The sequence below is a fragment of the Arachis hypogaea genome, chromosome 11 (assembly GCF_003086295.3).
Source record: "Arachis hypogaea cultivar Tifrunner chromosome 11, arahy.Tifrunner.gnm2.J5K5, whole genome shotgun sequence".
In the NCBI taxonomy this organism is placed as follows: domain Eukaryota; kingdom Viridiplantae; phylum Streptophyta; class Magnoliopsida; order Fabales; family Fabaceae; genus Arachis; species Arachis hypogaea.
Genome location: NC_092046.1, coordinates 4,998,172 through 5,014,369, shown reverse-complemented (window position 1 = coordinate 5,014,369; position 16,198 = coordinate 4,998,172). Strand labels below are relative to the sequence as shown.

Sequence of the window (16,198 nt, the reverse complement as noted above, 5' to 3'; positions counted from 1 at the left end):
TGTACAAAATGAGAATTATGATTATGCTCAATCTTTTTCTGAACAGGTAAATTACATGGGGAGTGGTTCTAGAAATCCCAATAGTGATCCATACTCTAAGACATACAATCTTGGGTGGATGGACCAACCTCAGAGATCTCAGAATTTCAACAATAATTCTCATGGCGGTTTCCAACAGAACAATCATAATAACCGCCAATTTCAGTCTCATCAATAACAACCACCTTAGCAGACAAACTCTCAATCCCAACAAGATTCTAATTGGGAGATGATGAGGAATTTTATGCAAGAAACCAGAGCCTCCATTAAAAACTTGGAGGTACAAATGGGCCAACTGAGCAAGCAAATACCTGAGAGGTCTGCAAATACAATTCAAAACTTGGAGATTCAGATGGGTCAATTAGCCACAAAAGTTAATGAAATTGATAAGAGGACCATTAATAGCCTTCCTGGTAACACAATTTTAAATCCAAGAGAGGAATGCAAGGCTATCACCTTGATAAGTGGACAAATGGCAAGTATGGAAGCACAAGTTAATGAGGAGCCAGTTGAAAAAGAAGCTCCAGAGGAGAAGAAGGAAGAAGTAGAACACGTCCCTCCAAAGCGTGCGGACAACCCATTCCCAGACTCTCTTGACACTTATCCTACATTGCCAAAGGCTCCTGAGTACAAGTCTAAAATGCCATATCCTCAGAGACTTCAAAAGGAGACCAAGGACAAGCAGTTTTCAAAGTTCTTGGAAATCTTCAGAAAGTTGCAAATCAATATTCCTTTTGCTGAGGTTTGGAGCAAATGCCTCTCTATGTCAAATTCATGAAGGAATTATTGTCAAAGAAGAAGCCTTTAAAGGGAGATGAGACAGTGGTCCTGACTAAGGAATGTATTGCCATAATTCAGAATAACTTGCCAAGGAAGATGCCAGATCCAGGGAGCTTTTAAATTCCATGCACCATTGGGAGCACAACCTTTGAGAAAGCGTTATGTGATCTGGGAGCAAGCATCAATTTAATGCCCTTGTCTGTGATGAAGAAGCTGTAAATCCAAGAGGCACAACCCACAAGGATAGCATTACAGATGGCAGACAAATTTATGAAGCCTACATACGGATTAGTGGAGAATATCTTGGTCAAAGTGGGTAAGTTCTTCCTCCCAATAGATTTTGTGATTCTTGACACAGGGGAGGATGAGAATGCCTCTATAATTCTAGGAAGACCATTCCTAGCCACTGGAAGAGCTCTGATTGATGTAGAAGTGGGTGAATAAGTGCTTAGAGTGCATGATGAGCAACTAGTCTTTCATGCCTTCAAAGATATACATGCAACAGGTGAAGAAGAGAGGTGCATGCAGACTGAGCTTATTGATCCAAACCTTCAACAACCCCCTGATGACGGACAGCAGAATCTGCAGCTCAAACCTCCTTTGGTGACAATCAATAAAATTTTTCTGGACATCAAACCTAAGTTTGGTGTTGGGAATGCATCATCCACCAAGGAGGAGGTTCCCAAAAAGAAGAAAATAACCAGGGGATGGAGAAACAAGAAGATCCCCACTGAAGGTTTCTCCCCAGGAATGAAGGTGGTGTTGACTAGGAATCCAGTATGGACTTATACAGTAAACAGAATCCTCTCTCTGGAGCATATTGAGCTACTTTATGGAGACACAGGAAAGAAGTTCAAGGTGAGGGGTGAAGAGCTGAGCCCCTATGATCCTCCTCCGTAGAGGAGCTGACCGTTAAGCTAGTGACGCTAAAGAAGCGCTTGTCGGGAGGCAACCCGATACTTTTGTATCCTTAGTTATTTTTCGTAGTAGTGGTTTTCTTATTTATTTGATTTTTATTGAGTTTTTACTATTTTTCTTTCGTTTTACGTGTGTTCTGATCATGCAGCTATTTTAGAATAGGAACCGAACACTTCGAAAAATTTTTGCCAAAAAAAAGGGGTGTTCGACGCGCATGCGTCATGTGTGAGTTCGCACCACCAAGGAAGTAACAGAGAGTTGGGCAGGAGTGACGCTAGAAGTGTGCTTTGCACACAAGAAATCCCACGCGCACACGTACCTCACGCGTGCGCGTCGCTTGCGCTTTCAGCAGACCACGCGTAAGCGTCCCTGGCGCGCACGTGTGCCTTAAAAAATCGACGTAAGTGGGTGCATGGCCGAAAGTAGGGGTGGCAATGGGTAGGGTAGGGTAGGGTAGGGTTTGGATCCAACCCTAACCCTACCCGCGGGTTGAGAATATCCCAACCCTAACCCTACCCGCTCTTAACCCGCGGGCACCCGATCCTACACGCGAGTTACAAAAAATATACAACATTATTATATAACTTGATGATAATTTAAAATAGAACTAATTTTTATGTAAAAAAAATATTAAATTATCAATTAATAATTTTTTTAGTGGTTAAAGATCTTTTGTATTTAGTGAGAGGTCTTTGATTCAACATCTACTTAAAATATATTTTTATATAAGTATATAACATAAACATATATAGAGTGCGGGTTGGTCGGGTAGGGTTGAGGCTCAACCCGCACCCTCCCCGCACCCTATCCTACCCGCTGCGGATCGGATTGGCAACCCTACCCGATCGAGTGGGGTCGGGTTGGGTACCCGCAAGTAGGGTACATATTGCCACCCCTAGCCGAAAGTTGTGCTGGTCTCGTGCTAATACCGTGCTAGCCGTGTAACTCAACCCACGCGTCCGCGTCCCTGACGCGTATGCGTCACCCTCACCATGTGGCCACCCACGCGTCCGCGTCCCTGACGCGTACGCGTCGATTGCGCCGCATCACTTACCCAGTGTGCCGCCCAGTTTTGATTTTCATTCTCTCTCCCTCCCAAATTCTAATTCTCTCTTGTTCTTTTATCCTTTTCTTCTTCTTTAATCATACCATTTGTTTTTGTTTTCAGTTCTTCTTTGCTTGAGGACAAGCAAACCTTTAAGTTTGGTGTTGACGCTTCGCTTATGAATTTTCTGTTTATTTTTATGGTACCAAAAGAAGACGAATCATCTTCACGGAGGAGCACAACCTGAAGAATAAAACGACCGCTAGAATAACTGAGGTGGTTGAGTTCCTTTCATTCTATATTCCTTCCCGCTCTTACTATGTTATGTTTCGATTTTCTGCTATTTTGCTTTGTTTATTGCATGATCCTTTATTAGTTAGATTTCTAGGTTCTAGTTTAATTCTGTTATTTTCAAAATTTCTGTTAATTACTTTAATTCTGAAAGGTGTCTCATGTATTGTCCACTGAGCTTGAAATCAAAAAGAAAGAAGAAAAGGAGATGTAATGCATGAGAAATTGAGTTTATTTTTTTAAGAGTAGCCTCATTTATTCAAATGTGGTGGTATTTTCTGTGACTCTGAATGCATGACATGAACAGTGCATATTTAAATTTGAATCAAAGAATGTTAATGTACAAGGAACAGTAATTTAGAGAACTATTATGAATTCTCTGCAAAAAGTAAAAGTTTAATCCTTGAAGCAAAAGAAGCAGCAAAAGATAAAAATAAAAGTAAGGTCCAAGGCTCTGAGCATCAATGACTAGGGAGGTCAGACATGATTAAAAGTTCAAAGAGTTGTTTCCCTAGTCATATACTTGTAGTGTGATTGTGTCAAGTAATCCTCGAGACAGAACACTAAGAGTCGAGATCAATTGCATTTAACAGAGTATGCCAAAGGCTTTGAACACCACTATCTGGGAGTAACTGAAAAAAAAAATCAGAACTTAGAGAGAGTTCTCCAATTAAGTGCTTGTGGTGTTTCTGTGTCAAGTGAAGCTTGAGACAAAACATTTAAAGTCACGGCTAGGTCAAGATGCAAAGCACCAAAGAAAAGAGAATCAAAGAAAAATTGCTGTGTTCAAGGGTTAAATTGAAGTACAAAAGATTAGAGAATTCATAATATTATCCGGATTCTAATTCCAAATGACAGTGACATCCTTCTGATTCAAAGGAGAGTGAGATACCAAAACTATTCAGGATTGCAGCTGTAAACCCCACTGCAAGAAGAGACATGAGCTTAATCGAACTCTCATTCTCATGCAAATTCACATCCTAAGCCTATATTAGTTTTGGTTGCTTGAGAACAAGTAAAAATTCAAGTTTGGTGCTGTGATGCGTGAGAATCTTTCCTATATTTTCCTAGTGAATTTACATTTAATTTGTAGAGTTAATTAAGAATTAATTATTTTTTAGCCACTATGGATGCTACTTTGAGTCTTGTGCCATTGTGTTTATTTTAGGTAGCATTCGGCTGGATTTGATGGAGTTTCTGCAGAACAAGAATTAAAGGAGATAACCAGCGAGGAGCGACGCGCACGCGCACCTGACGCGTGCGCGTGATTTGAAGATTTGCACGGCGATGCGTGCGCGTACCTGACGCGTATGCGTGACACACGAAGAAGACCATCGACGCGTACGCGTGACATGCGCCACGTGCAGAAAACGCTGGAGGCGATTTCTGGGCTGTTTTTGACCCAGTTTTCGGCCCAGAAGACACAGATTAGAGGCTATGGAATGGAGGACTCAGGGGAACACTCCCCGTTATTTTCCAAGTTAGGCATGGATCCTACGAAGCAAGTGGCCCCATCCATTAATTGAAGACTTGCTGATTATTTAATTAATTCTGATTTAAACTTTATTTTTATCTTTAAAATAGGAAAAGATATTATTTTAGTTTTAGAAATTAGATTTTTAAATTAATTAGGATTAGATATAAAAGAGAAAAGAAACTTCTTTTTTGGGAATTATTCCACCTCAGCCCAATTTACAGTTTACCAGAATCCTAGTTTTTCACTCTGAACCATGAGCAACTAAACCTCTATTGTTAAGGTTAGGAGCTCTGTCTATTTGTATGAATTGATTCTATTACTTTTCTATTTTAATTCATGTACAGATTTATAATTTAAGAATTATTTTCGTTCTTTATCTTATGAATTTGGGTGGAACGGAAGTATGACCCTCTTTCTAATTGAGTTCTTGTATAACTTGGAAAAGCTCTTTACTTGAATAATAGCTTGAAAACAATTTCTCCTAAATTCTAATTATCTGGACTTAACGGGATACGTGACATATAATCCTCTTATATTTGGATAATTAGGATTTTTGTGGCATAATAACTAGAATTAAACTTCACCCTCTAATTGGAATTAATTGATCAAGGAATTGGCAGTTAATGAGAGTTAGAGGAGACTAGAAAGGTCTAAGGAATTAAGGTTTAGTCACATATAGTTTGCCATGAATTAAATCTTGCATGATTAAAATAGTTAGTAAGAAAAGTCAATCCGAAAAATAGATAACTCTGAAACCTTAACTGTTTTCTCCATATATTATTCACAACTTATTTACTGCTTGCTTTATTAATTTTCTGAATTTACTGTTTAATGCTTTTGAACACCAAAACACTCTTTTCTGTTTGTCTAACTAAGTAAATCATTTAACCATCGTTGTTTAGTCCATCAATTTTCGTGGGATCGACCCTCACTCACCTGAGGTATTACTTGGTACAACTCGGTGCACTTGCCGGTTAGTTTGAGGTTAGAAATTTCGCACCAGTGATGAATGGTTAATGTGAAAGAATTTGGAGTAAATTGGGATAGATACCATAAAAAGCAACTAAAAATTAGGAATAATGATATTTAATTTACATTTTTAATACATATTGGGCCAAATAAACAGCCTATTGTACATATTGTATAGATATTTCATTGTCTTCCTAGCGGGACTCAATTACAGTTAATTGATTGATATACATTATAATAAATTGTGTGATATTTAAATATCTAATCAAATTAATTAGTTGATATAATTAATTTATCGTAATGAATTGTATTCAAAGAATTAAAAAAATAAATTGAGAAACACACTTAAAAGCATGTCATGTCAACTTTATCATTAAATGCAGAAATTTAATTTTTATATAATAGAATAGATAGATAGATGAGTAAAAGAGGGCATTATAAATTGTAACCCTAATTTAACAGCTACAAGTAGATCAGAAGACAAGATATCAAAATGTACATCGCAACTAGAATTACAATCTCTTTGTCAAAATAAATCGGACAAAAACTGGCAGAAAATTCCAGTCCAAAAAATAAGAAATGTACCCACAACAGCAGATTTGAATATTGGTAACGGATGAAAACTTTTATAATAATAATAATAATAATAATAATAATAATAATAATAATTAATAATTATTATTATTATTATTATTATTATTATTATTATTATTATTATTATTATTATTGTACATATATTTAGTGCGTTTAATCCATGTTTTCTGATTATTCATGATGTGGGCTGAGAGATGAAGTATTGGGCCTGTAATTCTTACATACACATTAAACCACATTTAGTCTTTTAACCCAATATAATAAATGTTTGTCATCATATTAATGTACCCAAAATCAATTAAACAGGGAAGAATCCCTAGAAGACAGCTATAAAGAAGGGCAGTCCGGCCTGAAATTCGATAGCAAAAATTTTAGTTAATGCCTGAGAAAATCTGACCAAAAAAAAAAAATGCCTGAGAAAAAAATTGTCTATTCCTTGTAGCCTTCATAATACTCTTCGACTTCATCTGAGTATCCTTACAGTTATGTAGAGTAACTCGAATTTGAAAAGCTGATTCTACAGCTGAACTTATCCAGTATCGACAAAGGGAACATTTCATAGAGGATCAAAGTAAAGGTATATTCTAACTCCTTACTGCTGTTAGTGCTGTCAATGTGTCATATCATTCCTTACATGCATGGTTTACATTCTCATATAGTTTTCCTGTGCAGACAAAGAGAACTTCTGTAGTCAAGGACTTGCTTTCGCTGCATGCAAGGATGTATAATCATTGAACTAGTAAGCACTCGCATTGCATCATTTCTTTCTTGTATCTTTTTCCAAGTAACTTTTGCTGCTGACAACTTGTTCTGTTGATAAGATGATAAAATCTACCATGGCGCAAGTGTATGGTATAGCCTTGAAGGATACATCTCATATGGGAAACTCAATATAGGAACCTGATAATTGATATCATGATCAGTTGGTCACTGAGATCCCCATTTGTTCTGAGTTTGAATTACAAATGTTCTTCACTCACTATTTGTGCTCGACGATTTCCTTTCCTTTTAGAAGTTCATATGTCAGAATGTCAGTAAGTAATGTGTGATTAAGTGTAAGATGGAAAGATGTTGTCATACTGGAGATGTTCTTGTGACACAACCATCACTAGACACTATGCAAGTAATGTTTTTTGGTTTCTAAAAGTGGTTTAGATTCTATTTATTAATTGCGGCATATTCGGTGTTGTATACAACCATGTTTCTCTTTGTTCTCTTTTATGCACTTGATCACTAGTAGGAAGTAGTAAAGATTTTTTTTTTTTGGCTTAAAATGATTATACTTGATCACCTGAATGTGTGGCAAAAATTTGCCATCTTTTTGGGTATAGTTATATTATGTTTTAATTTTTCTGACTTTTAAACCATAATTTCTTAGTTTAATAAATGGTATGAAAATATCTTATTTACTTGATGAAGATTAAAGTGTTGAAGTTATTCTTTCTTTTACTTTGTCAAGTGTGAAGTCAACTTTTTTGGAGAGAAAAGATAACAATAGCAATCTACACTTGTTTAAAGTTCCATAGCTTTTGTCCTAGCTTAGCCTTCTTGTCATGGTGTTTGTTCTCCACTATTAAAAAAGGGTTAAGTTTAATAAAAAGTAACTTTTGTGATAAATTAGCAAGTAGCAACCAAATAATCTGAAGATTGAGGAAATTGAAAGAATGAAGAGTGAAAGTTTTTCTAATGATAAAAAAAATGCATATACATTTTGCTGTCAATTTACTGGTATCGAATAACATAAATTGCAGCAAACCATTAACTGTCTCAACTTATTACTAACACAGATATATCTCTTTTCTCTAACATCAAGTTTAGTATAAACTTCAAGCAATTAAACTTGCGCTCACTGTTTTTAAAAATAAAAAAAGAAAAAAAAATGGGAGATGAATAAATGGCATCATTATTGGTGGGTAAAAGTAATTGCAGACAGAAGCATGGGTGCTATTATGTATTAATCTTTGTCTTATCTGTTTATATGGAGAAAACACTCTCTTATGTAACCTGCATCTTTTCTCAAAGACTTTTAGTACACAATACTAAAGTAGATAATGGAATCAAGATATATAGTTTAGCGTTTTTGATATTATGTGTTTGAGAGAACACAGGCTGATAGTAATATGAAGTTGTGTAAATTGATATGAATTGTTGTCATACAAAAATATAAACTCCTGAAATATAAGAAAATGTAAACTTACTCCTAAGAGATCATATAAGATACTGTCTTATTTTCAGGTACAATTAGGATAATATAAAACATTTTCATATATTCTAAAGACTTTGTTTTTTATTTTAATCTTCTATTTTTTTCCCCACAGAATCCTAGAAACGCAGAACACTGAAAATAAAAGTAGAAAATGGAAACAGCAAGAAAACAGACTATTGGAGTTTTGTTCTTGTTTTGCTTGGATTTTCCTACCTCCATCTTGAATCTGTTTTTCAAGCAGGGTTAGTTGGAGAAAAAGGTCACCAGTTATGGATACCATGCTTCTTAGGTTGCTTGGTTGGTTAAGAATACTTGCATGAGGCATAATATAGTTAACATCTCAGATTCTGATCACTTTTGTATCAGCTTAATTTTCATTATAGGATTGCTCCACTGAAGAACAAGAAAATAAAAAAGTGTATATTTGTTGTTGTATTATATTGGGGATGGAGGGATTTGCTGTGAAGGGTAAACTGTAAATGATCAATGTTATATGAAGAGATTTGTAAAAGTAGTTCAGTTCTTGTTATTTTCAATTAATCCCAAAAAAGAAAAATAAAAAATAAAATATGTTGGAAATTCTCTACAGTGGATTAATCCAACTTAACAAAGATTAATCAGCTTTCAGTATATTTTGAAGATTGTTGGTTCAGACACACAATAAGATAATCTAAACCAAGGCAGGCAACAACAAAATTCTGTGCAGAAAGAGTGCAACATTGTAAATAAATTGTTTTTGTGTTTTATCTTTATACATATAATTAACAAAATAGAAATGGAACGTCTTATTTAAAAAACAGATTTATGTTGAAACTATAATTAAAAAGGGAGCATATGCATGTGACATGAATTAACACTATAATTTGTCTAGTAAAATGAGAATAGTGATTTAAAAAAAAAAAAATTTGCATTGTACTATTTTTTAATGGTATAAAAGATACATATTTTTTTACTTCATTGTTTATTATTTTTTATACCAAAAGGAAAATCACACATGTAAGACAGAACATTATGTATATAACAGTTGTTTTTGGTATATAGAACTGTGAATGGTAGGTGAGAAATAAATAAATGTAGAAGTGGATATTGATATTGATGATACTTAGCATTGATAAACATAAACATTTTGCACTTAAAGAGCTGTTGTAGGGAGCATTAAAAAAAATGGACAAGATCAGAAGGAATCCATCATCGTATTGCAGAGCATAATATTAAAATATCCTCTTAGGAACCATCCAACAGCTTTTGAGGAAGAAAGCATCCCAAGGAAAAACCCTCTTAAAATAAAATTGTTTCTTTGGAGTAGGTGAAGTCAAGCTCTTATATTAAACAAATCATCAGTGGCATCTTTTGTCCAACTAGTGGGTATTTCCATGAATAATTTTAGTACCACTTGCCTTGAAGACCAATCATCTTTAAGTTAATATCAGCAGAGCATAATATACTTCACCTGCTGCATCTATTTCTTTACTATTTTTGAGATTAACTGAGTTTACTGCAAACTACATCCATTTCCTTTTCCCTTCCTCATTTCCCTCTGATATCACTTGATCTTGAGAGACATGGCTGCAGCACTTGTAGGTGGAGCTGTTCTGTCTTCCATTTTTAATGTTGTTTTTGACAGGATGTCCTCGCCTGAAGTTGCCAACTGGATCAAAGGGAAGAAGCTTACCCAGAAGCTGCTTGAAAGGTTGAAGACTACTCTTTATTCTGTTCAAGCCTTTCTCATTGATGCTGAGCAGAAGCAAATCAAGGAGAGAGCTGTCAAGGACTGGCTCGGTAGTCTCAAAGATGCTATGTATGTTGCTGATGACTTGCTGGATGAAGTCTTCACCAAAGCCGCCACTCAGAAGGATCCAGGTACCTTCTTCTCTCGTTATCTCAATTTGCAAGATAGGGAGATAGCAAACAGGATGGAAGAAATAATTGAGAGGATAGAGTCTATTGTGAAGCAAAAAGACACTCTTGGTCTTAGAGAGATTCCTAAGGAGAACATGTCATGGAGGATCACTACATCTCTAGTTGAAAGATCCAGTATATATGGCAGGGAAAAAGACAAGGAGGCCATAGTGAAGTTGTTGTTGGATGATGATGACACTGGGGATGGTGATATATCTGTGATTCCCATTGTGGGCATGGGAGGAATAGGAAAGACTACTTTGGCCCAATTGGTTTACAATGACGAAAAAGTGAAGGAGAATTTTGATTTTCGAGGTTGGGTTTGTGTGTCTGAAGAGTTTGATGTTATCAAGGTTACCAAGACTATAATTGAGGCAATAACTTCGAGTTCCTGTAACTTGAAAGATTTGAATTTACTTCAACGTGATTTAAAGGAAAGATTGTCAAGACAAAAATTCTTTGTTGTCTTAGATGACGCATGGAATGAGGATTATGAAGATTGGAATAGGCTTCTAAAACCTTTTAAGAATGGGATTAAGGGGAGTAAAATTCTCATAACCACTAGAAGTAAAAAGGTGGCTTCTATGGTGCAAACTGTTTCACCTCATGAACTAGGTTTATTGTCTGATGAAGATTGTTGGTTAGTGTTTTCAAAACATGCACGTCTTTCAACTGAGTCTATGGAAAATTCAACTCTGAAAGAAGTCGGCAAAGCTATTGTAAGGAAGTGTGATGGATTGCCCTTGGCAGCTCAAGCCCTCGGAGGCTTATTGCGTGGAAATTCTGATGTTGAGTATTGGAATCATATATTGAAGAGTGAGGTATGGAAATTCTCCAATGACAAGATAAAAGTTGTTCCGGCTTTAAGAATAAGTTATTACTTTCTTCCTTCATGTTTGAAAGAGTGCTTTGTTTATTGCTCGTTGTATCCAAAAGATTATGAATTTGATAAAGATGAGCTCATCTTGTTATGGATGGCTGAGAATTTTTTACAACCAGTTGGGAAAAACACTTTAGAAGAAGTTGGTGATGAATATTTCGACGAATTAGTTGCGAGATCATTTTTGCAACCTCATAGTAATAAGAAAAATAAATTTGTGATGCATGATCTCGTGCATGATTTGGCAATGATGTTTGCTGGAGAATTCTATTTTAGGGCGGAAGGGCTTGAGAATGCAGTTGAGGTTGATGTTAAAACTCGTCATTTGTCCCATAATGCTAAGGGCAATTATCCAATCTCAAAACTGATGGGAGTTTGTGACAGAATAAAACATACAAGGACATTTCTTGCAATCAATTTGAACGAGTGGATCCCATTTAACATGGAAAACGCACCTTGTATCTTGTTGTCGCATTTGAAGTACTTGAGAGCCTTGTCGTTCAAAAGCTTTCCTCTAGAGTCAGTACCTGATTCAATAGGTGAGTTGATTCATTTGCGTTACTTGGATCTGTCCGAGACCGACATTGTGACATTGCCGGAGTCATTGGGTAACCTCTACAATTTGCAGACCTTGAAGTTGTATCGGTGTAGAAATCTGAAATTGCTACCAGTTGGCATGAAAGACCTTGTAAATTTGCGCCATCTTGATATTGGAGGGACTCAGTTGCATGAGATGCCAAAAGGCATGAGCAAGTTGAAAAATTTGCAGTTTTTAAGCCACTATGTTGTTGGGAAGTGTGACGAGAACAAGGTCACAGAATTGGGAGCACTTGCAAATCTACAGCAATCCATTTCCATTGTCGAATTGGAGAATGTGGTGAACGGCGGTGAAGCTTTGATGGCAAGAATGGCTGATAAGGATGGCATTGATTCTATGATGTTGGGTTGGTCGTTTGATGAAGTAGACGAGGATACAGTTGATTCCCAGATGGAAAGAGATATACTTGACAAGTTACGACCTCATACTAATTTGAAAGGGTTATATATCTCTGGTTACAGGGGTACAACCTTTCCAGATTGGTTGGGACATTCTTCCTACCGCAACATCACCACAATAACACTGTATGGTTGCAGGAATTGTTGCATGCTTCCTTCACTTGGACAATTGCCCTCTTTGAAGCACCTTCAAATTTCAAAATTTGAAAGTGTGGGGATTGTGGGTGCTGAGTTTTACTTTTACGAGAACGATAAATCTTGTGTGGAGACACCACCATTTCAAAAGCTTGAAACTCTTTTGTTTAAGTCAATGCCTTGCTGGAAGGAGTGGCGTTCAATGGTGTTGAATGCATTTCCTCGACTTAGGGAGCTTACGATAAGGAAGTGTCCGTCGTTGAGAGGAGATTTGCCCATTCATCTATCATCTTTGCAATCACTTCAGATTGAGAAGTGCGATGAGCTGAGTTGTTGTGTTCCAAGGGCTCCTGCGATTACCACTCTTTCAATTTCAGGAAAGCATCTAGTGGGGTCTGTGGTGGAGGCCATTACCAACACGCAACTGACTTGCCTCACTTCTTTAAGCATCTCACATTGTTCCTCCCAGATATGGTTTCCAGTGAGTGCTATTCCCCCATCACTACAAGAGTTGAGGATCGAGGGTTGTAGAGAATTAGAATTCCAAATGGATGGCCAACACCACTCACTTCAGGAACTAGACATACGTAGCAGCTGTGATTCACTTGCGTCCTTCTCCTTGTTGGATTCCTTTCCGAATCTCGTGACTGTTGAAATCGAGAAATGTGAAAAGATGGCGTCAATTGTGGTGTCACGCTCTCTTTCATGTCTCCGTTATTTATGGATCAAGTATTGTGGGAGTATGAAATCCGTGTCGACGATATGGATGGCAGCACCTCAGCTAGAGCGTCTCTCATTAGTGGGTTGCCCAGAGATCAATTTGTGTGCTCCAGGAGTTCCACACCATAGCCTCAGATATCTTTTCATCAGCTACTGCGAGAAACTAGTGAGCACTGCAGCATTCATGAATTCACAATTTCAAGGGCTTATTCATCTTTGGATTGAAGGTGAATGTGAGAGTGTGAAGTGTCTCCCAAAGGAAGGTTGGTTGCCTGCCTCCCTTGAGTCTCTCACACTGAGTGGCTTAAGTGTGGAGACGTTGGAATGCAACAGACTTGCCCACCTCACCTCCCTCCATGAATTATCTATTTATGAATGTCCCAAGTTGGAGAATATGGAGGGTGAAAAGCTGCCTGCCTCTCTAAAACAACTCTACATCATTGGTAGCCCTTTGCTGGGTAAACGGTGTGAGATGAAGGACCCACAGCTTTGGCCCAAAATCTCCCACATCCCTGCCATTCGAGTTGATGATAGATGGATTTGGTAATCCAACAACTTCAACAGGTAACTGTTTCTCTCTCTCACAACGTTATTCTGTATTTCCCCAAATACATTTGTTTTCTGCACTAACATTTATACTCTGCATATAAAGTCACTCACTAGCTTTTCATTCTTCATCTGCTTTACAACGTTCTTACTCCACATTGTTCATCAAGAGTATTCACTCATTGCAGTACTCTTACATGCTTTGGTACTTGCTTCAGACCCTTAGGCATCGGAGTTGGGACATGTTGAAATTAGGTTCTTCTTCCAACCTTGATTTAATATTCCTTTTGAATACTCAGAAAGAATGCTGTATCTTACCGTGCTTCATATGTTGCATACCATCAACTATGCAGCAAAGTATCGTATATTATTTTGATTTAATATTTGTTCTCTTTTCTTTCGTTTATTGTTGATGGATTCCTCAATAAGAGAATGACGTTAGTGGCAATTGAAAAAACTTACAATCTTATATGATTGGCTCTAAATTCTTTTATATTTCGTTGAAGTGTGCTATTTCTTTGAGCCTTTTTTACCAAAAGAAAGTTCACGCAAGATAGTTGATTTATCTAAACAAAATTTGCCATAGTTCATGGTTGAAAAATGAATGGTGCTTTTGTTTCTCTGATATGTAGATAAAGTGCAGGTATAATCTAACTCCTCATTGCTGTTAGTGCTGTTAATTCATTGCACCGTTCCTTAAATGCACGGTTTCTATTCTCATGTAGTTTTCGTTTGGAGCTAGAGAGTACTTCTTGTGTGCCAAATGTAAGGGTGGTCTTTTCGGTGGTGTTATGAACTAGTAAAACACCTGCATTGCATTACTTCTTTCATGTATTTCTCTTTTTTTTTCCCCAACTTTTGCTGCTGACAACTTATACATTGAAGTTTATTACAACATTGACTGCTTTTTCTTTTGTTCTGTTGATAAGATGATGAAATCTACCGTGGTGAAAGTGTACAGTATACCCTTGAAGGATACCAGCTCATATGGGAAACAATTCAATATTCGCTTATCCAAAGGCAGAACTGAGATTGAGGCTGCTGATAAGCAAAGAAGGGAGTGCTCTGATATAGGCATCACAATTGGTGCAACAATTTGAAGTTCTTTATGAGGTTCAAGATCCTTGAGAATGCCAAACGGACACTCTCGAGGAGAATGGAAGTCGCGCTGCGACTGCTTCGAAAGAAGTGGCTATGAATCAGTAAAGAAACTTGATATCATGGTCACTGAGATCTCCATTTGATCTGAGTTTGAATTACAAATATTGTTCACTCACTGTTTGTGGTGTATGCTTCTCTTTCCTTTAAGTACTTCATAGTTCTTATGTTAGTAAGTAATGTGTGATTAGTTGTAACATGGAAAGGGCTAACTTAGTTGTACTTGAAGAAGATAGTATTCAATAAATAGTAGATGTTTTTGGCCCCAGTCCTATTCTCTGATGGCAATGCCGAAGGGGGATAGAGGCTGGTCCTTAACCAGGGACTTGATGGCTATGCCGGAAAGTCCTTAGTTGGGAGGTTATTTTTCAAAAAAGAATAAAAGGTGTAAGATGGAAAGATGTTTATGGTTAACAAGAAGTCAAGAATGAAGAATTACATCTTCCAGTGGCTTAATTGCGGTTTATTTGGCACTGTTCTTTGTTTTCTTTTATGCACTGGAAATAAGTAAGATTGCCTACTTTCCCTTAAAATTATTATACTTGATCAACTGAATGTGTGGTGAGACACCCAAAAAAAAAAAAAAAAAAAAAAAAAAAAAAAAAAAAAAAAAAACTGAATGTGTGGCGAAAGCTTGCAAATCTTTCTCTGGGTTATGATTATAATAAATTCTGTTATTCTAACATAAAAAAACCATTTAGTTTCTAAATTTAAAAAGAATGGTTAGAAAAGATCTTGTTTACATGATGAAGTTACAGGTGCTGAAAACTACGACATAAAAGCAAAAGGAAGAGTTAAGAGAATGAAGTGGGAAAATCTTATTGAAGATAAAATATTAAGGGTATCATGTCAATTGTTTTATACATTTAGATACAAGAGATTTTGTTAAGTGCTCTACAAGTATTTGAATATGTCAAGAAGGTATATCATTTTTCTTTTGTAGGAAATATTTAGTAAATGATACTTTGTGAATTTTTTGTTGGCAACTATTTGTAGATTGTATTAATCTGTAATTGTTTCTATTAACACTACATTATATTGAAAAGGGTATATCAGTTGTACTAATTCAGTGCTATTAATTTCCACTGACAATAAAGAAAGAAATACAATTGAAGTGAAACTTCTAGAGCATGGTTTTCTTTTGGTCCTACTAATTTCATGAATATTTAAATTAATTCTACTTAACAGTATGTCATTAAACATTTTTGGAAGTGTGCTAATTTTGACCTGATATTTTTCCCATTCACATAACTATTCTGAAGTTATGGAAGGATGATTTAGATTACCGGAGGCACCTTTGGAAATTTTATGGAAACAGTTGAATACTGTTTCAAAGAAAATTGTGATTAAAATGTTAAAAATTAAGACACTAACATGTGCTATCAAGTATAGTGGCTGATTGCATGTTTTAAACTCTGCCTTTATTGGTCTTTATTTCTTGCTTTGCTATTTGATTTTGTATTCTCTCTTGCTAAATGCATAATGTTTATGTTAAAGCTCCTTTTTTTTCTGCCAATTCGTATGGAAGGTATGGAATAGTGGGTT

At 36.3% G+C, this 16,198-nt stretch overlaps 1 protein-coding gene across 4 annotated transcripts; it reads left to right on the top strand.

The window, feature by feature from the left end:
* Positions 1-9,411: 9,411 nt before the first annotated feature.
* Positions 9,412-15,109, top strand: LOC112719998 (putative disease resistance RPP13-like protein 1). Of its 4 annotated transcripts, none has more exons than XR_003161983.3 (3): positions 9,412-13,513; positions 13,684-13,750; positions 14,425-15,109. XR_003161983.3 is itself a non-coding variant. In XM_025770781.3 (2 exons), exon 1 carries the CDS (start codon positions 9,882-9,884, stop codon positions 13,494-13,496), a length of 3,615 nt encoding a protein of 1,204 aa, XP_025626566.1. In that variant the 5' UTR covers positions 9,412-9,881; the 3' UTR covers positions 13,497-13,513; positions 14,425-15,109. The 4 variants fall into 4 exon arrangements, 2 of the variants coding, with proteins under 2 accessions (XP_025626566.1, XP_025626564.1); XR_011867195.1 differs by having other exon boundaries at positions 13,666-13,750; XM_025770781.3 differs by lacking the exon at positions 13,684-13,750.
* The last annotated feature ends 1,089 nt before the right edge of the window (positions 15,110-16,198 follow it).